The sequence below is a fragment of the Mobula birostris genome, chromosome 14 (genome assembly GCF_030028105.1).
Source record: "Mobula birostris isolate sMobBir1 chromosome 14, sMobBir1.hap1, whole genome shotgun sequence".
Lineage (NCBI taxonomy): Eukaryota > Metazoa > Chordata > Chondrichthyes > Myliobatiformes > Myliobatidae > Mobula > Mobula birostris.
In genome coordinates, this window is record NC_092383.1 from 82117895 (window position 1) to 82143044 (window position 25150).

Here is a 25150-nt window from a genome sequence, read left to right on the forward strand (position 1 = left end):
AAGAAATGGCAGAAGATTAGAAAAAGGGTAATACCAAGAAAGAAGGGAGACAGAAATCATGAAACTGTAGGCCAGTTAGGTATGTTATTTTGGAAAATGATTCAAAGTATTACAAAGGAGATAATAGCTGGGTGTATATAAAGAACAATAAGGTAGACTTAAAATAGTTTTATGAAAAGGATTTATGTTTTTATATATTTGCCAGAGTTCTTTGAGGTCATAGCAAACTGTGGTACTGTAAGTGGGGGTCTAATACATGCAATGTATTTAGATTTCCAGAGGGCACTCAATAAGGTGTTATATTAAAGGTTAATACAGAAAAAGCCAAAGGGCTGGAAGCAATAATTTGGCATAGATGGAGCACGGGTAGCGAGCGTCTGGCACACGCAAAATTCTTCTTGCATGCGGCATGCTTCCTGCCCCTCGATTCATTAAACCCTTCATTTATCTAATTTTGACTTTGTTACACTCTTATTAACAGTAAAGCAATGAATTCACATAAATAAGCAACAGGACTTATCCTTTTTCGTAAATAAAGTGGTAACTGTTGTTACCAATTCCAATGATCAATTATAATCTCTGTTCAATGCACATGAGAGGAATTTTTAGAAGATTATTACCAATTTGGGCACACACTTTCAAAAAAGTTTGGATAGGGAATCGTCAATGAATTTCAAATGAATCCCTGGATTGTATATGGTGTCATATGTACTTTGATAATAAATTTGTTTTGAACTTTAAACTGTCTGACAGAAGACAAAGAGTTAGGATTCACGAATCATTTTCATGTTGCTAATCAGTAACTAGTAGGGTTACCACAGGGGTCACTACTGGGCCTCAAATATTTACAATCTGTAACAGTAATTTGAATGAAAGGTTAAACGTACTGATGTAAAGATGGATGGGTTAGTAAGCTGTGTTAATACAAACAGGCTGCAGAGAGATATGGAAAAGCTGAAGCTGGCAGTGGAGTGTAGAGGAAAATTATAAAAGCCAATTATCGTCTAAAGAAGATGGAAAGATATTGAGGTGTCCTGGTGCATGAAAGGTTTGGCAAGTAATTAAGAAGGTCATTAATTAAGGAGGCTCATGCAACGATGATTTTTATTGCAGAGAGAATGGAGAATAAAAGTAGGGAGTTCCATGCAACTTTACAGGGAGCTGCTGGACCTCAGCCAGAATCCTCCTGGCATTTGAGGTAGGATAGACTTGCACTGGAGCAGTGCAGAGAAGATTCACTATTCCTGGGATGAAGGGGAGAATGTATAAAGGAAGGTCAGGCAGATTGGGCCTTTCCTCATTGAATAAGAGAATGGTGATCTCAACAAAACATGTAGTTTCGTGCAGGGGCGGGAGATGAGATTGAGGTGAGATTTGAAATGGTCAATATTGAGAGGATATTCCCCACAGTGGTGGTAGAAAAATGAGGTGCAATTTCTTCTTCAATGTTTGAAGGTGTTATCAGACATATTTGCACAGAGTCTTGTCATCTTCAGAAGTTTTCGGATGACTCTGCCATAGTTGGATGCATCAGCAAGGGAGATGGGGCTGAGTACAGAGCTGCGGTAGGAAACTTTGTCACATGGTGTGAGCAGAATTATCTGCAGCTTAATGTGAAAAAGACTAAGGAGCTGGTGGTAGACCTGAGGAGAGCTAAGGTACTGGTGATCCCTGTTTCCATCCAGGGGGTCAGTGTGGACATGGTGGAGGATTACAAATACCTGGGGATACGAATTGACAATAAACTGGACTGGTCAAAGAACACTGAGGCTGTCTACAAGAAGGATCAGAGCCGTCTCTATTTCCTGAGGAGACTGAGGTCCTTTAACATCTGCCGGACGATGCTGAGGATGTTCTACGAGCCTGTGGTGGCCAGTGCCATCATGTTTGCTGTTGTGTGCTGGGGCAGCAGGCTGAGGGTAGCAGACACCAACAGAATCAACAAACTCATTCGTAAGGCCAGTGATGTTGTGGGGATGGAACTGGACTCTCTCACGGTCGTGTCTGAAAAGAGGATGCTGTCTAAGTTGCATGCCATCTTGGTCAATGTCTCCCAACCACTACATAATGTACTGGGTGGGCACAGGAGTACATTCAGCCAGAGATTCATTCCACCGAGATGCAGCACTGAGCGTCACAGGAAGTCATTCCTGCCTGTGGCCATCAAACTTTACAACTCCTCCCTTGGAGGGTCAGACACCCTGAGCCGATAGGCTGGTCCTGGACTTATTTCATAATTTACTGGCATAATTTACATATTACTATTCAACTATTTATGGTTCTATTACTATTTATTATTTATGGAGCAACTGTAACGAAAACCAATTTCCCCCGGGATTAATAAAGTATGACTATGACTGTACTATTTGAAGCAGAGACTGAGAGACATTTCAACATGGAATATGGGGAGACAGTGGGGAAATGGTGTTGAAAGGTGGAGCAATTTGGGGCAGTGACTGGCCTTCTCATGCTCCTATAATGCTTTTTATGTTTCTAAAACCATTTCCATTCAAGAAGCTTCACTAGCCAGAACCTTATAATTCATACCTTCCTATAGATTTTCATTGGGAGAACTCACTTTCAAAACAACGGTTTATTGTTTGTAGTTTAATAGTTTATTGTTGGGCAGTTTGGTAGCACAGTAGTTAGTGGAATGCTTTACAGCTCCAATTCCCGCCTCTACCTCTGTGGAGTTTGGATGTTCTCCCCATGTCTGTGTGGATTTCCTTGGAGTGCTCCAGTTTCCTCCAAAGTACTGTGTAGTCCAAAAACGTACGGGTCAGTAAGTCGTGGGCATGCTATACTGGTGTTGGAACCATAGTGACACCTATGAGCTTCCACAGAACATCTTTAGGTTTGGTTATTGATGCAAAAACACATTTCTCTACATATTTTGATATTTCGATGTACATTACATGTGACAAATTAAGTTAATCTTTATTGGATCCCTTGATATTTCTAACCCTAAGTGTTCCAGGGTTTAGTTTTTGTATCCATGCAAATCCATTCAGTGGGAAGGGAACCCCTGTGCTTCCGAGGTGCCTTATCTCAGAAGCACCAAAAGGTATTTCACATTCAATAAGTCACTGTGTAGTGAAGCGACTGTTGGCCAGGCAACAAAGCAACAAGCCGACTGCCACTGTTCTCAGATGGCCCACTCTTTTTCTGATTGTAAATTGAATTACTCTATTTTAAAGCAAACTGAACTGGTCCGAGCACTCCTTGCAATTCTCCTTGTCCACGCAAGCACTTGCCGAATCATATTTTTTACGCTGCCTTACCTGTATGTAGCAGGCGGGCTGGCACGCACGTGACAGTTCAACACCACCTTCCTTTCAGTTGATCCTTCAGGATACAAGGTATTCTTTGGCTGCTCTTGAAATACTGGGCCAAATTCTCCAATGGCGCTTTGGACCCCTGCCCAGTCTGTAACAGAGAAACAAGCTGCATTAGTTCCCAGTGTTGAGTTGTTTGTATTTTTCTGGATGTGGCTGACAAAGGCAGCATTTATTACACACTCCTAATTGCCTTTGAGAATGTGATACAGAGCCATCTACAACCAGGGACAATCCAGGAATTTGCCTTTGGAATTCATGCAAACCCAGTAAATGGGAAGGGAACCCTCAAGTTTATGAGGTGCTATAATTTTATTTATTTATTGAGATACAGTGTGGAATTGGCTCTTCCAGCCCTTCAAGCCATACTGCCTAGCAACCCATGACTTAATCGAAGCCTAATCATGGAGCAATTTACAATGACCAATTAATCTGCCAACCGGTACATCTTTGGACTGTAGGAGGAAACCAGAACCACTGGAGGAAACCCATGTGGTCACAGGGAGAACATACAAACTCCTTTCAGGCAGTGGTGGGAATTGAACCTGGGTCGCCTGTACTGTAAGGTGTTGTGTTAACCGTTATGCTATTACACACTCACAGGCCACTTTATTAGGTACAGCGGTACATCTGCTCATTAATGCAAATATCTAATCAGCCAATCATGTGGCAGCAACTCAATGTATAAGAGTATGAGATATGTTCAAAAGATTCACTTGCTGTTCAGACGAAACATCAGATTGGTGAAGTGACTTTGACCGTGGAATGACTGTTGGTGCCGTACTGGGTGGTTTGAGTATCTCAGAAACTGCTGATCTCCTGGGATTTTGACACACAACAGTCGCTAGAGTTTACAGAGAATGCTCTGGGGTGGCACAGTAGTGTAATGGTTAGCATAATGCTTTACGGAACAGATGATGTGAGTTCAAATCCTACTGCTGCCTGTCAGGAGTTTGTATGTTTGACCATGTGGGTTTCCTCCGGGTGCTCCGGTTTCCTCCCACAGTTCAAAGACATCCTGGCTTATAGGTTAATTGGTCATTGTAAGTTCTTCCCTGATTTGGATCAGATTAAATCGGGAGATCGCTGGGCAGCGTGCCTCGGAGGTCAGGAAGGGCCTATTCTGTGCTGTATGCCAATAAATAAGTAAATAGAATGGTGCAAAAAACAAAACAAGCAAAAAAATAAACATCCAGTGAGCAGCAGTTCTGCGGGCAAAAATGTCTCATTAATGAGAGAGGTCAGAGGAGCATGGACAGAATGACTCAAGCTGACAGGAAGGTGACATTAACTCAAATAACCATCCGTTACAACAGTGGTGTGCAGAACAGCATCTCCGACTGCACAACACATCAAACCTTAAAGTGAATGAGCTGCACAGCAGAAGACAATATTAGGTTCTACTCCTGTACCTAATAAAGTGGCCACTGAATGTAAGAGACAACACACAGAATTACATAATAAGACATAACAGGTAAGGATGGCAAATGTCTTTCCCTGAAGGATGTACATAAACCAAATGGGTTTTTGCAACAATCAGTAGCTTTTTTGGGATTATCATTGCTTTATATGTTGTGCATTTTCTGGACATGAACAACCTTCTTTTCTTCTATTCCAATAAAGCTGACAGAATCTCTACTGTTCTCATATTATAATAGGATTGTTTTAAAATGTATTCTGTTGTAGGGATGGCAACATGATTTCTTAGCAGGGAAGTTGAAATTAATGACAGAAGCTGATTTTTCCTTAAACACAGTAGTTTGTTACAATTTGCGAGCTCTGCCTGAAATGATGAGGGGAAATAGATTCAATAATAACTTTCACTAGGGAATTGGATAAGTACTGGGGAAAAAAAACCTTACAGAGCCATTGTGAAAGAGAAGGGGGAGTGGGACTAATTGGATAGCTCTTTTCAAAGAGATAACACAGCCGTGGTGTACTAAATAGACCCCTTCTGTTATTTGATTGCTACTTTAGAAAGAGGCAGTTACTTTCATTGTAGTTGCCAATGAACTGAAGTTCGGAATTAGAGATAGAGTGAAGATAGAAAGAAGTGAGGTATAGAATAATATAGATCGCCCACAATGGGGAAGACATTAGATGAGAAAAAAACATGGACGAAGCCAATCAGATCAGAATGATAAAGGAAAAGACCAGTACCAGAATCAGCAAAGACAAGGGCAAAATATAACTGGAGATATATTAGACCAGCTGTAAACGAACAAGAATAAATAGCAACAAAAATGCAAAAAATCCAGGCAGTGCGGTATTTCTGGACATGTTGTGCGTCGTAAGGGATGACTACAGAGAAATAAACTTCACAATAAGCAGATTTCTTGCTTGCTGGACGTTGTCCACTACATCTGAATGGAAGAGAAATACACTAGGCTTGCTTGACTGCTGAAAGCAAGAGTGGGGTTGGGGCCTGCAGCTGGGTACAGTCTGAGTGAATTGATCATAGCACATTACCCACAATGAAATATTCATAGCAAATTCAGTTCGCTGAACTCCAAAGATGTTTGGATATCTGAAAGTCACATCAATTATGCTATCTTGTGGAGAGATGAATTGTTCATGTCCAGAAAATACAAAACAGATAAAGCATACAGAACACAAAAAACAAACACATGGCCAACCCATATGGTGCCTTAATATGGAAACATCTATCATTAAAGATCCCAGTGGCTCGGCCATGCCATTGTCTCCCAGCTACCGTCAGGGAGGAGGTACAGGAGCGTGAAGTCTCACACAATCGGGTTCAAGAGCAGATACTTCCTTTCAACTACTTGTTTTTTGAACTACACTTCACAACCTGAATCACTATCTTAGTATTGCAGCACTATGACCACTCTTTGCACTACAGTTGCCCTTTTGTTCAAACTATGGTGATTGTTGTTTAGCTTGGTATAATTTGTACTTTATTTGTCTTTTTTTGTAAAAGTTGGGTCCCTAGGGTGCTAGGTGTTGTGTATATATCAGTAACATTTTAAACATGTTGCTTGTTTAAGCATTTCTTGTTTACGTAATTTGTTATGAGTTATATGTAAAAAGCATGTGAATGGCATGCGTTAGTACGCCACCATGTCATGAGTGAGCATCTGGATAAAGTGAAAACAAAACTAAAATGAACATTCCCAGCTCTGTAGGAAGAGGGGTGTAGAGAGAGAGACAGAGACAGACAGACCGTGTGAGTGGAGGAGAGGGTACTGTGATAGGGAAGGAAAGAGGGAATGACAGAATGTGAGAAAATGAGAGAGAGCAAGTGAAGGGCTGCAGGAGTGATGGAATAGAAGAAGGACAGAGCAAGGTAAGAGAGGAAGAGTAAGAGAAAGAGCGAGAGATAGGAACAGGGAGAATGAAAAGGGGAAAGAAAGCGGTCATTCAGCCCAGCTAGTCCATACTGGAAACCATCTAAACTGATAGCCTATAGACCCGCACTGGGACCATAGCCCTCTATACTCCTACTATCCATATACCTACTTAAACTTCTCTTAAACATTGAAATCGAGCTTGTGTGGACCACTTGTGCTGGTAGCTCATTCCACCCTCTGACAACTCTCAGAGTGAAGAAGCTTCCCCTCGTATTCCCCTTAAAATTTTCACCTTTCACCCTTATCACATGATCTCTGGTTATAGTCCCATCCAACCTCAGTGGAAAAAGCCTGATTGCATTTACCCTGTCTATACCCCTCATAATTTTGCATACCTCTATTAAATCTCCTCTCAATCTTCTATGTTTCAAGGAATAAAGTCACAACCTATTCAGTCTTTCCTTATAAATCAGGTCCTGCAGACCCAGAAATATCCTTGTAAATTTTCTCTGTACACCTTCAAACTTATTTACATCTTTCCTGTAGGTAGGTGACCAATACTGCACTTAATACTCCAAACTGGGCTTCAACAATGTCTAATACAATTTCAACATAACATCTCATCTCCTGTACTCAGTACACTGGTTTATGAAGGCCAATGTGCCAAAAGTTTTCTTTATGACTCTAACTACTTGTGCCACACTTTCAATGAAATACGGACCTGTATTCCCGGTTCCCTTTGTTCTACCACACCCCTCAGTTCCCATAATGTTCATATGTAAGGCCTGTCCTAGTTGATCATACAGAAGTGCTACACCTTGCACTTGTCTGCAATAAATTCCATTTGCCATTTTTCAGCCCATTTTTCCAGCTGATGCAGATCCCTCTGCAAGCCATGATAGCCCTCCTCGCTGTCCACTACACCCCTAATCTTGGTGTCATCCGCAAAACTTGCTCATCCAGTTAACTACATTATCATCCAGATCACAGCACACCACTAGTCATGAGCTTCCAGTCTGAGAGGCAACCCTCTGCTACCACACCCTGGCTTCTCCTGGAAAGCCAATGTCTAATCCAATCTACTACTTCATCTTCAATGTCGAATGACTGAAACTTCATGACCAGTCTCCCATGCGGGACCTTGACAAATGCTAAAGTCCATGTAGATAACATCCACTGCCTTGCCTTCATCCACTTTCCTGGTAAGTTCCTTGATAAAACCCATAAGATTGGTTAGACACGATCTACCATGCACAAAGCCATACTGACTTTTCTTAATCAGTCTATGTCTATCCAAATACTTATATATCCAGTCCCTTAGAATACCTTCCAATAACTTTCTCACAACTGATGTTGGGCTCACGGGCCTATAATTTCCTGGTTTATGCTTAGAGCCTTTCTTAACAAACGGAACAACATTGGCTCTCCTCCAATCCTCTGGTACCTCTCCAGTCACTAAGGATGATTTAAATATCTCTGCTATGGTCCTGGAAATTTCTGCACTTGCCTCTTGTAGGGTCCAAAGGAACACCTTGTCAGGCCCTGGAGATTTATCTACCTTAATTTGCCCCATGACAACAAACACCCGCTTTTCTGTAATCTGTACAGGGTCCATAAAGTTGGTGCCCCTTTGCCTCACTTCTATAGACTCCGTGTGCATCTCCTGAATAAATACAGATGCAAACAGATTATTTAAGATCTCCCCCATCAGGTCTGGCTCCACACATGGGTTTCCATTCTGATCTTCTAGAGGACCAATTTTGTCCCTTGCAATCACTTTGCTCTTAACATATCTATAGAATCCCTTAGGATTCTCCTTCACCTTGTCTGCCAGGGTAACTTCATGCTTTCTTTTAGCCCTCCTGATTTCTTTCTTCAGTGTTCTCTTGCATGTCCTATACTCCATAGGCACCTAATTTGTTCCTACCTGCCTAGGCCTGCTACGCACCTCCTTTTTCTCTCTTAACCAGAACCTCAATATCTCCCTAAACTTGTTATTTTTATCTTTTATTCTGGCAGGCACAAACATGCTTTGTTCTCTGAAAATTTCACTTTTGAAGGCCTCCCACTCATCAAGTGCACCTTTGCCAGAAAACAACCTGTCCCAATCCGCACTTGCCAGATAATTTCTGATACCATCAAAATTGGCCTTTTTCCAATTTAGAATCTCAGCCTGCAGACCAGACCTATCTTTTTCCATATTTACTTTGATACGAATGGCATTGTGATCACAAGAGTGGCATCGTGATCAATTCATATGAGGCTCTGAGCTCTGTTTTATTCATGTTTTATAGTAACAGACACTGAGAATTGATTGAATCTCACTGAAACTGCCGTTGTACATTTATTTTTTCCAAAAGGTATTTGTCAAGTTTCATGCTCCAGTTTACCTGTCAATAAGATAGATTAAGTAGTCAACTTCACATTTATACAATTGGAGGCCTCATTGCTGCTGTTAACTAGACACTGTTGTACTCCAGCTCATAAACAACATGAGGTCCACCCATGGGAATCATTGGTGATGTTGATTCCTAAATATTAATTGTAAACTTGCATATCTTTAACATTATTGAAAGGTGCTTTTAATTTGGTAGGAGCCATAGACACAATTTCTTTTTTGTGGTATATATTAAGTAAATACTTTCTCAGTTAAAGAAAGAAAGTAAGTTGATTTAATGCTGACTGAGAAGAAGCCTTAATACTAAATCTGGCTGAGTTGGCACAACACAATCCTGCTGTACACGAATTATTGATTCTTTGTAAATGTCATCGTTCAAGGGGAAATTCAAGAGTGGAGCTGCATCTAAGGAAGTGTATTTAACCTGAAATATTCAAGGAGCAACTCGATATTAAAGTAATCCAGTTACTGAGTCTCTTAGCATCAAATTTAGCAAGATTCCAAACTGGAATGACATGGCCGTCCAGCAGAACTGACTGGGTAAGTAACTGAGGCCTGTGGATTCCAGGGCATTGAGTATATTTAGATCATTGAACATGACAGCACAGTACAGGACCTTTGGCCCACAGTGTTCTTTAATTTAACGTGGAAGCTGGTAGGTACTTAACTAGTTAGGGTGTCAAAAGGTTATTTTCTAAATTTTACTTTATTGAGACAAACTCAGGCCCTTTGAGCCACACCGCCCAGCAATCCCCTGATTTAATTCTGGCCTAAATACTGGACAATTCACAATGACCAATTAACCTACCAACTGGTACTGAAATGTGCAAGGAAACCAGGGAACCCAGAGGAAACCTATGGGGTCGCGAGGAGAACGTACAAACTCCTTACAGGCAGCGGTGGGAATTGAACCCTAGTTGCTGGTACCATAAACATAGAAACATAGAAAATAGGTGCAGGAGTAGGCCATTCGGCCCTTCGAGCCTGCACCGCCATTCAGCATGATCATGGCTGATCATCCAACTCAGAACCCTGTACCAGCCTTCTCTCCATACCCCCTGACCCCCATAGCCACAAGGGCCATATCTAACTCCCTCTTAAATATAGCCAATGAACTGGCCTCAACTGTTTCCTGTGGCAGAGAATTCCACAGATTCACCACTCTCTCTGTGTGAAGAAGTTTTTCCTAATCTCGGTCCTAAAAGGCTTCCCCTTTATCCTCAAACTGTGACCCCTCGTTCTGGACTTCCTCAACATCAGGAACAATCTTCTTGCATCTAGCCTGTCCAATCCCTTTAGGATTTTATACATTTCAATAAGATCCCCCCTTCAATCTTCTAAATTCCAGAGTATACAAGCCCAGTTGCTCCAATCTTTCAACATATGACAGTCCCGCCATCCCAGGAATTAACCTCGTGAACCTACGCTGCACTCCCTCAATAGCTAGAATGCGGAGGATTTTATAAAGTTGATGTACCTGTGCCTGAGGTACTTGCTGTACCGTATCAGATCGAAGCAAGAATGTGGCGAGTACGAATGTGGGGTGATCTACCATGCGGTAAATCGACTGGCCATCTACCCGCAGAGGTTTCACTCTCTTTTGGGTCCGGTTTGAGGCTCCCACACTGCAAGTTGCCCAGCATGTACCAATACTAACAGGACTCAGTAAAAATGTTTAGTCCTGATACTCCATTGTCGTTCTTGTTCCGCGTATACATAACGCTTGATGTCGGGAGTTCAGACCTCAGAGGCTTTTGGAGCTTGCTACGTTAAGTCCATGTGGTGGCTGATATGCAATGGCTATTCACAAAAAAGGAAATCAGATAGGCAATCTCCAATCCCAAGTATGTAGATTAGCCTTCCTACGCCTTCCTTCTCAATCACACAATGGCAGAGGGCTGCATCTTCTTACACCAGGGCATTGAAGTCACCCAGAAATGATTGGCTGTCTCCCTTTAGTAAGTTGATAAAGGCCATAGTAAAAGACCCATTGACCCTGTTGTAACTCTGAGATAACAATAAGACCTGCAATGGGTTGCAAGCATGTTTTATGTCATAGAGAAGGACTTGAAACAAATGGGGTGGAGGACCAAGAGAGAATGTAACACGAAATAAAGAGGGGAGTGAAGGCTTTTTAATTGCAAATGATCTGACTGGGGTAGGTTAAATCGATGACCCAATAGCTCTGAATATCTTGCTTGACAGCTAAGCAATAAGAATATAATATCATACTGCAACACACGCAAAATGCTGGAGGAACTTAGATCAGGCAGCATCTGTAGAAATAAGTAGATAGTCGATGTTTGCGCTGAGACCCTTCTTCGGTCTTGGCCTGAAACGTTGACTGTTTATTCATTTCCATAGATGCCCCTTGATCTGCTGAGTTCCTCCAGCATTTTTTTGTGTGTTACTTTGGACTTCCAGCATCTACAGGTTTGTGTTTAAGAAATCATACTGTTAATTTTCTTTAGCTGATATGTCAGTATAGACCTTCAAGTATGAACGAGTGTTATCCAATGACAGAAAGAGAAAATGCAGGAAATACTAAGAGGTCAGGCAGCCTCTGTGATAGAGAAATAAAGTTCATGTTTTAGAGTCTGATTCCGTTTGTCAGAACTGGGGAAGAAAGAAAACAAGTTAGTTTTTGGTTATAGAGAAGGCGGGAATGGATGGGAAGCTCTGGTTATGCTGAGACCAAATAGATTCATGTGGCATTTGTAGCCCATTGGGAAAGGAATTTGGCAAGTAGCTTCTGTCAAAGAGTGGTGAGTGTTAATCTTGTAGAGGTTTCAAACCAAATTAGGAGGAGTAAAGCAGTAAGCAGGGAGAATGGACTGCAGTAAAACTCTGTTAATCAGGCACTCTCAGGACATCGGAGGTGCTGGAATGGCAGATTTTCTGGATTATTGGAGTACTGCTTCAACACAGATTTAATACATTTTTTTGGATGTTAAGAGTGTGATAACTTTTCTAATGAATACATCAAGTTTCCAAGGAGTGCGAGAAACAGAATGAGGTGAATTTAAAGGGACCCTGGAATCTGTTGTGTTGGGCACCCTAGATTGTGTTGGGCACATGGCCAAGTGGTTAGGGCGTTCGTCTAGTGATCTGAAGGTCGCTAGTTCGAGCCTCAGCTGTGGCAGCGTGTTTGTGTCCTTGAGGAAGGCACTTAACCACACATTGCTCTAGTGTCTGTGCAAGGAGTGGCACCCTGCATAAACTTCCAATCTTCACCTTGTAAGGCATGAAAATGCCTGACGCAGGCCTCATGGTCTGAGTCCACATTCCCTCCTGGAATATGTTCCCCAGTGGAAGAAAGGGAACCCAAGTAATTTCAAATGGAGTGAGGGAATTGGAGTCCCAGTGTGCTATAGCAGTAGTTCCCAATGTTTTCTTATGCTATGGACCAATACCATTAAGCAAGGGATCGTGGACCCCAAGTTGGGACCCCCTGTGCCAGAGGGAGTGCAGGAAATGGGGCCCCAGTGTGACAGACAGAATGCAGGTAATGGGGCCCCAGTGTGACAGAGGGAGTGCAGGAAATGGGGCCCCAGTGTGCCAGAGGGAGTGTAGGAAATGGGGCCCCAGTGTGTCAGAAAAAGTGCAGGAAATGGGGCCCCAGTGTGACAGAGGGAGTGCAGGAAATGGGGCCCCAGTGTGCCAGAGGGAGTGTAGGAAATGGGGCCCCAGTGTGTCAGAAAAAGTGCAGGAAATGGGGCCCCAGTGTGCCAGAGAGAGAGTGCAGGAAATGGGGCCCCAGTGTGCCAGAGGGAGTGCAGGAAATGGGGCCCCAGTGTGCCAGAGGGAGTGTAGGAAATGGGGCCCCAGTGTGTCAGAAAAAGTGCAGGAAATGGGGCCCCAGTGTGCCAGAGAGAGAGTGCAGGAAATGGGGCCCCAGTGTGACAGAGGGAGTGCAGGAAATGGGGCCCCAGTGTGCCAGAAGAAGTGCAGGAAATAGGGTCCCAGTGTACCAGAGAGAGTGCAGGAAATGGGGCCCTAGGGTGCCAGAGGGATTGCAGGAAATGGGGCCCCAGTGTGCCAGAGGGAGTGCAGGAAATGGGGCCCTAGGGTGCCAGAGGGAGTGTAGGAAATGGGGCCCCAGTGTGCCAGAGGGAGTGCAGGAAATGGGGCCCTAGGGTGCCAGAGGGAGTGCAGGAAATGGGGCCCCAGTGTGCCAGAGGGAGTGCAGGAAATGGGGCCCTAGGGTGCCAGAGGGAGTGCAGGAAATGGGGCCCCAGTGTGCCAGAGGGAGTGCAGGAAATGGGGCCCTAGGGTGCCAGAGGGAGTGCAGGAAATGGGGCCTCAGTGTTTGAGGGAGCATGGAAATCAGCATCTGGTAGTTAAGCTTTTAACTTAATAGAAATTTGAATGTCTTGCTCTTGTACAGCTGCCACAAAACAACTAATTTCATGACAAATGTCTGTGATAATAAGCCACATTCTGATTTTGATTCTAAAATGGAAATTCTCAGGATTTCCAAATAACTTGGGAGCAGATTATTGGAATTTTATTGTGACCTTCTTGATTTACATATGTGAATTAGGGGTGGGGAAAAAATACACTGGATTAAGACAGACTTCATTGGAAACTAATGTAAAGTTATTGCGTAGGGGAGCAAGATCAAAAATCAATGAAAGGTGAAGAAATAGGTAATTCCAACCATCCAGAGATACAAATTTATGGATTTGGTAAACATCGAAGACAGTTCTGTTTAAACTAGGCCATAGACTAGAAGATTAAAAAAACTGGGTTGAATCCCATAAAAGCACCAGAATTATACATAAAAATACAGGAGTGTCTAAAAATAAATAGTTTTGGTGGAGTGTAACTACAGCAACATAGATTGAGGACGAAGAAAGTAATAGATTAATGTGGCTATTGATTGTTGTAATAAATACCTCCTGAAGGATAGTCAGTGGATTTTTTTCCATACAGGTTGTCAATAAAACAATCAAACATTAGCCTTGCAATTGCAATCATTCTGATCATGACCAGGAAAACAGCAGAGTTGAACAGGAGCTATGAAGGAATATGGATTTCCTTGGGAAATCCCCCACATTCAGTAATTCTTTGGACCCACACTTGTCAGAAATCTTTGACCTCAACCAATTCACTGGGATGAAGCATCATGTACCCACATCATCTCAATAACTGCACCCCAATTTCCCAATCTTGCACAATGTCTGGGACAAGTATCCCCAACAGTCACCTGGGAGATGGTTTGGAAGGAAAGAGAGAGGGGAGCTAGAAGTTATCTGAAATTGGAAAATTCAGTGTTCTTAATTCTATGATTTGTACGAGGCTCCACAAAACATAAACTTTACTGTAAACCAGTAAAGTTTCCTCCAAAAGTTTTCTCCTATAATTCCTCCTAATTTGCTGTGGAACCCCAGCAGGATCTACACTCACCAGTCTTCGACAGAAGTTGCCCGGGCTAACTCCCTGCCAAACGGGTTACAAATTTTAATAGCTGCATTAATCTATTTGGTCTCAGCACAATCAGAGATAGTTCATTTGATTTTCTCATTCATTCTCCAGCTTCTCTATAACCAAAATTCAATCTCAACAAGGAGAGAGTTCCAGACACCGGAAATGAGATTGGTGAGACCTCATTTGGAAGATTAAGTGCAGTTGTGGTCACCTACCTACAGGAAAGATGTAAGTAAGGTTGAAAGAGTACAGAGAAAACCTTCAAGGATGTTGCTGGGTCTGGAAAATATGAGTTGTAGGAGAAGATTGAATTGGTTAGGACTTTATTCCTTAGAACATAGAAAACTGAGAGAAGATTTGATAGACATACAAAATTATGAGGGGTATAGATAGGGCAAATGCAAGCAAGCTTTTTCCGCTGAGGTTGAGTGGGACTACAACCAGAAGTCATGGGTTAAGGATGAAAGGTTAAAAGTTTAAGAGGACCATGAGGAGCAACTTCTTCACTCAGAGGGTCGTGAATGTGTGGAATGAGCCGCCAGCACAAGTGGTGCATGCGAGCGCGATTTCAACATTTAAGCGAAGTTTGGATAGGTACATGGATGGGAGGAGTAAGGAGGGCTATGGTCGATGGGACTAGGCATTTTAAATGTTTCCAGAATGGACTAGATAGGCTGAAGGGCCTGCTTCTTGTGCTGTACTTTTCTATGACTCTATGACCCCATTTTATCCATTTTGATGTGCAAAACGATTGCTGTGTTTTGCTTGAAGGGCAGCTGGAGATGAAAAAATTCTTGCTTTAATATTTTGCTTTTGAGGTTTTTTTTGTACCTTCAAGCCTTGAAGATTCAAGACTGCTTATCGTCATCGAGTGTAAAGGAGAACAAAATGATTGCTACTCTGGATCGGATACAGCATAAAAAACACCATAAACATGATGAACACAATTAAAAAACAAAAAAATGAATATACAAACAATCCTATAAAACACAATCTGCAAGTAACTGTTATATACATAGACAGATTGGACATAAAGGTATGCTAAGTGATGTATATGTCATGGTAGAGGGGTGGGTTAATAGATGGAGGTGAAGATCAGTTTAACGGCTTGAGGGAAGTAACTGTTTTGAATCTTGTGGCCCTGGTATAGATGCTGCATAGTGTCTTACTTGATGGGAGTGGGACAAATAGTCCATAAGCAGGATTAGTGGAATATTTCATGATATTGCTGAAATGCGGAACTGTGCATTTACAGATGCACATTTACACATGGAGCTGCTGTCATACCGGTGAATATCTATCTGCTGGGGTGAAGCCCAGTCTGGTTAGTGTGCTCTTTCCAAGATGGCTACCTACAGAGCATCAAGGTTGCCATGGAGATGAGGGAAAATGAATGGAGCGAAGGGTGAACCATGTATGGATGGCGAAACAGTGCACCAAACATGTGACGTTGCAACTACAAGCAGCAGAACCATCAGTGACAGAACATTTGCTGGAGATATACTATAATCTTTCTCAATGCTGCCAGTGTGTCAAAGGGAAGTATATATAAATGACTACAGAGACTCAGTGAGCGTAAAATCGATGTGTGGGGAAATGACATTTACTCCTGGATGAATGGCAATAAGAAGTTATTTCCATCAAATGACAGAGCACAGAAACAGGTCCTGCTGCATGCCAGTCTTTGCTGATCATCAGCCACCCACCTATGCAATACCAATCTTTCAGACTCTGGCCCACAGCTTTCTAATCATTGGAGACTCAAGTGCCCATCCAGACACTTTATAAGTTGTGAAAGTCTCTATCTCCATCACCTCTTTTGGCGGTGGGTTCTGATTCCAGCCACCATTCAGGTATACAAACTGCCCTAGGCTTGGAGGCCTGTCTGGGTGGGAAATGGGCTTGTTTTGGTGTTGTTGTCCTATTTCATCTTTGTTGTTGTTGCTGCTTGTGGTGCTCTGCTGACTATGGTCGACCTGCCATATTGGTGCTGGAATGTATAGTGACTCTTGTGGGCTGGCCCATCACAGCCTTCGGTGAGTTGGTGGTTAACACAAATGACGCATTTCACTGTATGCTTCAATATACATGGGACAAGTAAATCTGAACCCGAGCAAATTCTTCCTCATTCTGCCACCATTTAATTTAAACCTATGGTCTCTTGCACTGGACTCCTCTGCTACAAGGAAAGCAGCGGAGGCCTTCTCAGTAAATGTATTTAAGACAAGTTTGGATATAGATTTTTGCATAGTAGGGGAATTAAGGGTTATGGGGAAAAGGCAGAGAGGTGGAGATGAGTCCATGGCCAGAGCAGCCATGATCTTATTGAATGGCGGAGCAGGCTTGACAGGTGAGATGGCCAACTCCTGTTTCTATTTCTTACGTTCTTATTTCTTATGATTTCTTGCCCTCAATCTTATTTACACCTGTCAGAATTTTCTATACCTCAATCAGAAAACAAACCCTGCCTATCCATCCCCTATCAGGAAGGTCTTAAAACTCTACGCTTCTTTTTGGATTCCAGACCTAATCAGTTCCCCTCTACCACCACTCTGCTCCATCGAGCGGAATTAGTCCTTACTCTTAATAATTTCTCCTTTGGCTCCTCCCACTTCCTCCAAACTAAAGGTGTAGCTATGGGCACCCGTATGGGTCCTAGCTATGCCTGCCTCCAACTTTCACCCTGCCCTCAAGTTTACCTGGTCCATTTCCGACACCTCCCTCCCCTTTCTAGATCTTTCTGTCTCTGTCTCTGGAGACAGCTTATCCGCTGACGTCTACTATAAGCCAACTGACTCTCACAGCTATCTGGACTATTCCTCTTCTCACCCTGTCTCTTGCAAAAACGCCATCTCCTTCTCGCAATTCCTCCGTCTCCGCCGCATCTGCTCTCAGGATGAGGCTTTTCATTCTAGGACGAGGGAGATGTCTTCCTTTTTTAAAGAAAGGGGCTTCCCTTCCTCCACTATCAACTCTGCTCTTAAACGCATCTCCCCCATTTCACGTACATCTGCTCTCACTCCATCCTCTCGCCACCCCACTAGGAATAGGGTTCCCCTGGTCCTCACCTACCACCCCACCAGCCTCCGGGTCCAACATATTATTCTCCGTAACTTCCGCCACCTCCAACGGGATCCCACCACTAAGCACATCTTTCCCTCCCCCTCTCTCTCTGCATTCTGCAGGGATCGCTCCCTACACAACTCCCTTGTCCATTCGTCCCCCCGATCTCTCCCCACTGATCTCCTTCCTGGCACTTATCCGTGTAAGCGGAACAAGTGCTACACATGCCCTTACACTTCCTCCCTTACCACCATTCAGGGCCCCAAACAGTCCTTCCAGGTGAGGCGACACTTCACCTGTGAGTCAACTGGGGTGATATACTGCGTCCGGTGCTCCCCATGTGGCCTTTTATATATTGGCGAGACCCGACGCAGACTGGGAGACTGCTTTGCTGAACATCTATGCTCTGTCCGCCAGAGAAAGCAGGATCTCCCAGTGGCCACACATTTTAATTCCACATCCCATTCCCATTCTGACATGTCCATCCATGGCCTCCTCTACTGTAAAGATGAAGCCACACTCAGGTTGAAGGAACAACACCTTATATTCCGTCTGGATAGCCTCCAACCTGATGGCATGAACATCGACTTCTCTAACTTCCGCTAAGGCCCCACCTCCCCCTCGTATCCCATCTGTTACTCTTTTTTATGCACACATTCTTTCTCTCACTCTCCTTTTTCTCCCTCTGTCCCTGTGAATATACCTCTTGCCCATCCTCTGGGTCCCCCCCCCTTGTCTTTCTTCCTGGACCTCCTGTCCCATGATCCTCTCGTATCCCCTTTTGCCAATCACCTGTCCAGCTCTTGGCTCTATCCCTCCCCCTCCTGTCTTCTCCTATCATTTTGGATCTCCCCCTCCCTCTCCAACTTTCAAATCCCTTACTCACTCTTCCTTCAGTTAGTCCTGACGAAGGGTCTCGGCCGGAAACGTCGACTGCACCTCTTCCTACAGATGCTGCCTGGCCTGCTGCGTTCACCAGCAACTTTGATGTGTGTTGCCTGCCTATCCATTTTCTTCTTGTCACTGAAAAGCTCAGTCCACAGCAACATCTTGGAGAATGCGATGCTGTAGTAGGTAAGTTTTACATCGTACCTCTGAATATAACAATGAACTTGACTTTAAGACTTTCATCTCCTTTGTACTGTCTCTGATGCTGTTAGGTCCTTTGGAAAGTGAAGCAACTAGAATTGCACAGAGTATTTTTGCTGTGGCCTAACTCGTGTTTTATATAGTTGTACATAACCTCCTTACTCTGACATTCAATGTCCCGACATAGTACAGTAGTGTAGTGGTTAACATAACAATTTTTATGGCAACTGTAAAATCGGGGTTCAATTCTGTAAGGAGTTTGTATGTTCTCCCTGTGACCGTGTGGGTTTCCTCTGACGTTCCAAAGATATATGAGTTAGGATCAGAAAGTTGTCGACATGCTACGTTGGCACTGGAAAGGACAATTATGGGTTATCCCCAGCACATCTTGGACTGTGCTTGTGTTAATGCAAACAATGCATTGCACTGTACGTTTTAATGTTTTAATGTACATGCGACAAATAAAGTTAATCTTTCTCTCAGCTATTGCAGGCATGTAATCCTTACACCTCCTTAATCTATTTACCTACAGTTCTTATCTATTAAAGCTGCCATTATCAGGGATCCTTGGATTTGTACACTAGAGTCCAATTATTCCTTAATATTCCCCAGGGCCCTATTATTCAATGCATATGTCCAGCATTTATTAATGTCACCAAAATACATCAATCTGCACTGATCTGATTTATATCCTATTTGCCATTGCTCTGCCCATTTATCAGCTCATCAGTATTGTTTTGTAAGCTGCAGGTGAATGGTTCAATTTGCTGTTACGTGGGAGTTCAGCCAAAAATGGAAAAAGCTGCTTCAAAGCAAGTGCAAAATGCTTTTTGTGTGTGGCTTTCACATAAATCAGCTCTCTAAATTTTTGCATTCCAACTTTTAGGCACAGACTTCACCTTGGTTATTTGTGGAAAAAAATGCTTTTAATTCAGCTGGAAATCACAGCTGCCATTTTGAAAGTGGACCCAGTTCTGCTCAGTTGTTCTGGAGTTGCCTACAGGGTGGAAATGTTATGGGGTTCTGGAAGGCATCTCATTCATACATTAAAGCAAAAAAATTGCTGGAAACACTCAACAGGTCATGCAGCATCTGTGGAAAGAGAAACAGAATTCACGTTTCAGGCCAAAGAACGTGCATCAGAGCAACACACACCCAAAATACTGGAGGAACTCAGCAGGCCAGCCAGCAACTATAGAAAAGAGTAAATAGTTGACATTCCGGGCCAAGACCCTTCATTAGAGTCTTGGCTCAAAACGTCGACTGCCTACTCTTTCCCATAGCTGCTGCCTGATCTGCTGTGCTCCTCCAGCACTCTGTGTGTGTGTGTTGCTTTGGATCTCCAGCATCCACAGGTTTTCTCCTGTTTGTCGCCCTCCATCAATAAAAGGTGTAGACTTAAAATGCTAACACTGCTTCCCTTTCTACAGGCATTACCAGACACGTTGAGAATTTTCCAACAATTTCAGATTTGCAGACTTTTTGATTGTCAATGCCAGTAATGTCCGATTTTTTTTTTCCCTTGTCAATTTAGAGCAGGAATAAATACCTTAAACTCTCCCAAGAAAGAAACCGATCCAAAAATTTTGAATATAGGCCTTGAATGGAATGAAAAGATAGTAAATGTGAACAAAATAAGGACTGAAAAAATCCACACTGATTAGGAGGTGTTTAAGGATGCTTCTGGAGAGTATGAATTGAAATCCATTCCAGCAACAGAAACGCCTGTGGAAGTCATTTGTTTAGCAGGAGAATTTAGCATGTTATTTACATCAGCTCAGTTCTTTTGAAAAGTAAATTGTAGACAAACGAGTTTGGGAAATTATAACTGGAGCCAAAGCTAAGAAGAAGAGCAATAAATGGAGGAATAGAACCTTTAGGATCCATGGTTAATGAGGACTTCAGGAAGAACAATGCTTTCAAAAATTGGTCGTGAAAAGGCTGAAAGGAAAGATAGTGTAAAGTTGGAGTAAGAGAATAGATGCTGAATAATTGCCTCACATTTGTCTTTCTTCACATTTGAAGAGGGTTTAGTGAGAGGCTGGGGTACATTCAGGGACTCAGGTGCAATAGTCAACAAATGCTGAATTTTTCGAGATGCTGATGGGGCCGAGAGGTTAGTGATCTTGGTGAATAGAAATATCCCAGGACGCGAACTGAAAAAAGGGAGGAAGGTAATTCTCCTAGCTGTCCTGAAAAATATTAGTCACTCAACCAAACCTTTGCTAAAACAATGTATTAGTGAAGGGATTGAGTTCAAAAGCTGTGAGATAATGTTGCAGCTCTATAAGATGCTGGTTAGACCATACTTCAAATACTGTGTTCATTTCTTGTTGCCTTATTATAGGAAGGACGTGAAGGCTTTAGAAACGGTACAGTGCAGATTTGCCAGGATGCCCCCTGGATGAGAAAGCATGTCTTATGAGCATAGGTTGATCAAGCTGAGGCTTTTCTCGATGGAGTGAAGGAGGATGACAGGTGACTTGATAAATGTGTACAAGGTGATAAAAGGCACCTATTGGACAGCTAGAGACTTTTTACCAGGGTGGAAATGGCTAATACTGAGGGTATAATTAAAAGGTGATTGGAGGAAAGTGTAGGGAGGATATCAGAGGTAATCTTTTTTAGATGGAGCCGTAAGTGCATGAAACATGTTGCCGGGGTAGTGATAGAGGCAGACATATTAGGAACAATTAAGAAACTCTTAGATAGGGACATGGATGAAAGAAAAATGGACAGCTATATGGGAGGGAAGCAAGCATTAAATTAACTTCATAGTAGGTTAAAAAGTTGGTACAACATCATGGGCCAAGGTGGCTGTACTTTGCTGTACTTTCGATGTAAATCTGGTGGAAGGAGAGAGAGCAGCGCACCGCGCACGCAGCCTTCCGGTGAAAGTGATATCGTATCCATTACATAGGGGCCGTGGACAATTCTGATTTGATGGAGACAGACGTGAAAGCACAGAGGAACATCTGGAGAAATTTCTGGAACGCCAGTTCACTGCTGTTGCTACTGCGCGATCGAGAATCTTCTGAAGGGAAGGCTTCAAAATCCCCGGCTTTGCCTGCTGCTGGCGACAGAGATTGAGGTCGAATCGTTCGGATAGAGATGGCGCTCAGTACTCGGTGTCAGAGGCTGATCAGAGGCTCGAAGTTTTCGGACGACTCAGAGTCAGACTGTGGTCGGGTATGGCAGGGAGAGTTTTTCTTCCTTCTCCCGTCTGCGTGAGATGTGGGACATTTGAGAGACTTTGAACTTTTTACTGTGCTCAGGGACTGTTCTTCATCAAGTTATAGTATTCTTGCACTGTTGTAACTATATGTTATAATTATGTGGTTTTGTTAGTTTTTTTCAGTCTTGGTCTATCCTGTGTTTTGTGATATCACACCGGAGGAAATATTGTATCATTTCTTAATGCATGCATTACTAAATGACAATAAAAGAGGACTGCGTGTCTTCATAATCTAAAAAAAAATTAGATGATCTGGTTATTATCCCATTACTCTTTCCATTAGATTACTGTATTCAGTCTGCCTGTGTAGAGGTCACTCAGTCATACATTTACCCAAACCATCAAACACCCTAATCCTATTCTATACTACATCGGTTTTATTCACCCTATATTACCTACAGCTAGTACCCGATTCTGCACACTCATCTACACACAAGGAGCAATTGTAATGACCACTTTACCTCCAGCTCAGCAGGTCTTTTGAAACCTGTGCAGTCACAGGGAGAATGTGCAAGCTCCACACAGGAGGTTAGGACTGACCCCAAATCTCTGGACCTGCGAGGTCCCAGCTCTATTATACCCAGCACTACGCCAGCCTTTTTTTTACACTACACCTCTGACTACATTTCAAAAGTACACCCATAGGTGTGAGGTATTTTTGCAGTTATAAAAAGGTACCAAATACTTTGCAACACCCGCCCACTTTCCCTCTCACTGGGTTTCACCTATCACTCCTTCCTCTTCTCCCCACCCTTCTTATTCTGGATTCTACCCCTCCTCCTTCCTTTTCAGTCCTGATGAAAGGGCTCACCCCAAAATGTCTTCCTTTCTTTTTAAATCATTTTATTAATTTTCCAAAATTATAAACAGAATAACTATGTTGATACAGAGAGATTGGAATAATCTTATTGTTGATAAGCATATACAAAAAAGATTTCAAATTATACAAGTATGATAGACTTCCAAACTCTTGATATAATTAATCATAGAGAAAAAAGAAATAAAAAGAAAAAAATACAAAGAAAACCCCCAAAAAGAAACAAAAAAAAACTAAATACTAAACCCAAAAAACAGCAAACGGAACAAAACAAGGCTAGATCATTATCTTAAATTGAACACGTTCAATAATGTCGTCAACTCTGCTCCTCTATTCATATATTTTAAGTTAATAAGAAGGATTCGGAAAGGTCAAATTACATCATATGAAAATGTTGAATAAATGGTTTCCAAGTCTCTTCAAATTTAACCGAAGGATCAAAAATGTCACTTCTGATTTTTTCTAAATTTAAGCATAATATAGTTTGGGAAAACCATTGAAATGTAGTAGGAGGATTGGTCTCCTTGCAGTTCAATAAAATAGATCTTCTGGCCATTAAAGTAACAAGTGCTATCATCTGACAGGCTGAAGAGGATAAAGATCTATGTTCTACCATTGGCAAACCAAAAATTGCCGTAATAAGATGGGGTTGTAAATCAAAACGCAAAACTGTTGAGATAACTTCAAAAATATCTTTCCAAAATTTTTTCAGAAGAGGACAGGACCAAAACATATGAGTTAAAGAAGCCACCTCAGAGTGACATCTGTCACAAATAGCCAAAATATCGACAGTTTATTTTTCCCCATAGATGCTGCCTGACCCATTGAGTTCCTCCGGCATTTTGTGCATGTAGCTCTGGATTTCCACCATTCGCTGAATCTCCTGCGTTTGCAAGACTTTTGATTACTTTAAAAGAATTTTCAGGAATAACAAAAGAAAGTTTAGACGGTACTGGTATATCCAAAGAGTTCACATCGATAATGTTGAGCTAAGTGCCAATATTCGCTCAGTGGATAACAGTCTTTGATTCGGAATCAGAAGATTACAGGATTAAGTACTGCTCCAGAGACTCGAACAGTTAATCTAGGTCAACAATTCAAGCAGAGTTGCACTGACAGGAGTGACAATTCTGAAAATACAGCATTAGGGGAATGATAGAAGATATTATTGTTTCGTGTTAAAGATCCTTTGACCGAGAAAGAGACACAGAATGCTGAAGGAACTCAATGGGTCAGGCAGAATCCGCAGAGGGAAAGAAAGTTGATGTTTCAGGTCGAGACTCTTCATCAGGACAACCTTTTCTCTTGTGTTTAAGAGAGAAGTAAGGTTAGGTTGTGTTGTAAGGAAGATGAGAGAGGGATTAGGTAGGATGAATGGGAAAATTTGTGATAGGTTCAAGCTAGGGTTTTGTACAGATGAGTTAGACCATAAGACTGTAAGACATTGGAGCAGATTTAGGCCATTCGGCCCTTTGAGTCTGCTTCGTCATTCCGTCATAGCTGATTTATTATCCCTCACAACCTTTCCTCGTAACCTTTGAGTCCTTGATTAATCAGGAAGCTATCAACCTCTGCCTTAATGAACTGGCCTGCACAGCTGTCTGTGGCAATGAATTCCACAGTTTTACCACCCTCTGGCTGAAGAAATTTTTCCTCATCTCTGTTCTGAATGGACGTTCCTCTATCCTGAAGCTGTTCCCTCTGGTCCTAGACTCCCCCACTATGGGAAGCATCATCTCCACATCCACCCTATCTAGGCCTTTCAATATTCGTTAGGTTTCAATAAGATACCCCTCCCCCCCCCATTCTTCTAAACTCCAGTAAGCACAGGCCCAGGGACGTCAAATGCTCCTCTTAAGTTAACCTTTTCATTCCTGGAACACACATCAAAGTTGCTGGTGAACGCAGCAGGCCAGGCAGCCCCTGGTCCTCACCTACCACCCCACCAGCCTCTGGGTCCAACATATTATTCTCCGTAACTTCCGCCACCTCCAACGGGATCCCACCACTAAGCACATCTTTCCCTCCCTCCCCCTGCATTCCGCAGGGATCGCTCCCTACGCAACTCCCTTGTCCATTCGTCCCCCCCATCCCTCCCCACTGATCTCCCTCCTGGCACTTATCCGTGTAAGCGGAACAAGTGCTACACATGCCCTTACACTTCCTCCCTTACCACCATTCAGGGCCCCAAACAGTCCTTCCAGGTGAGGCAACACTTCACCTGTGAGTCGACTGGGGTGATATGCTGCGTCCGGTGCTCCCGATGTGGCCTTTTATATATTGGCGAGACCCGACGCAGACTGGGAGACCGCTTTGCTGAACACCTACGCTCTGTCCGCCAGAGAAAGCAGGATCTCCCAGTGGCCACACATTTTAATTCCACACCCCATTCCCATTCTGACATGTCTATCCACGGCCTCCTCTACTGTAAAGATGAAGCCACACTCAGGTTGGAGGAACAACACCTTATAT

At 42.9% G+C, this 25150-nt stretch overlaps 1 protein-coding gene across 1 annotated transcript in view; it reads right to left on the reverse strand.

Moving 5' to 3' along the window:
• cntn2 (contactin 2) overlaps positions 1–25150 on the reverse strand; it is a 238666-nt gene that overhangs the window by 115057 nt on the left and 98459 nt on the right. Inside the window, exon 3 of the mRNA XM_072278769.1 lies at positions 3282–3426. Coding sequence (XP_072134870.1) covers positions 3282–3426 — 145 coding nt within the window. The remainder of the gene's footprint in view (positions 1–3281; positions 3427–25150) is intronic.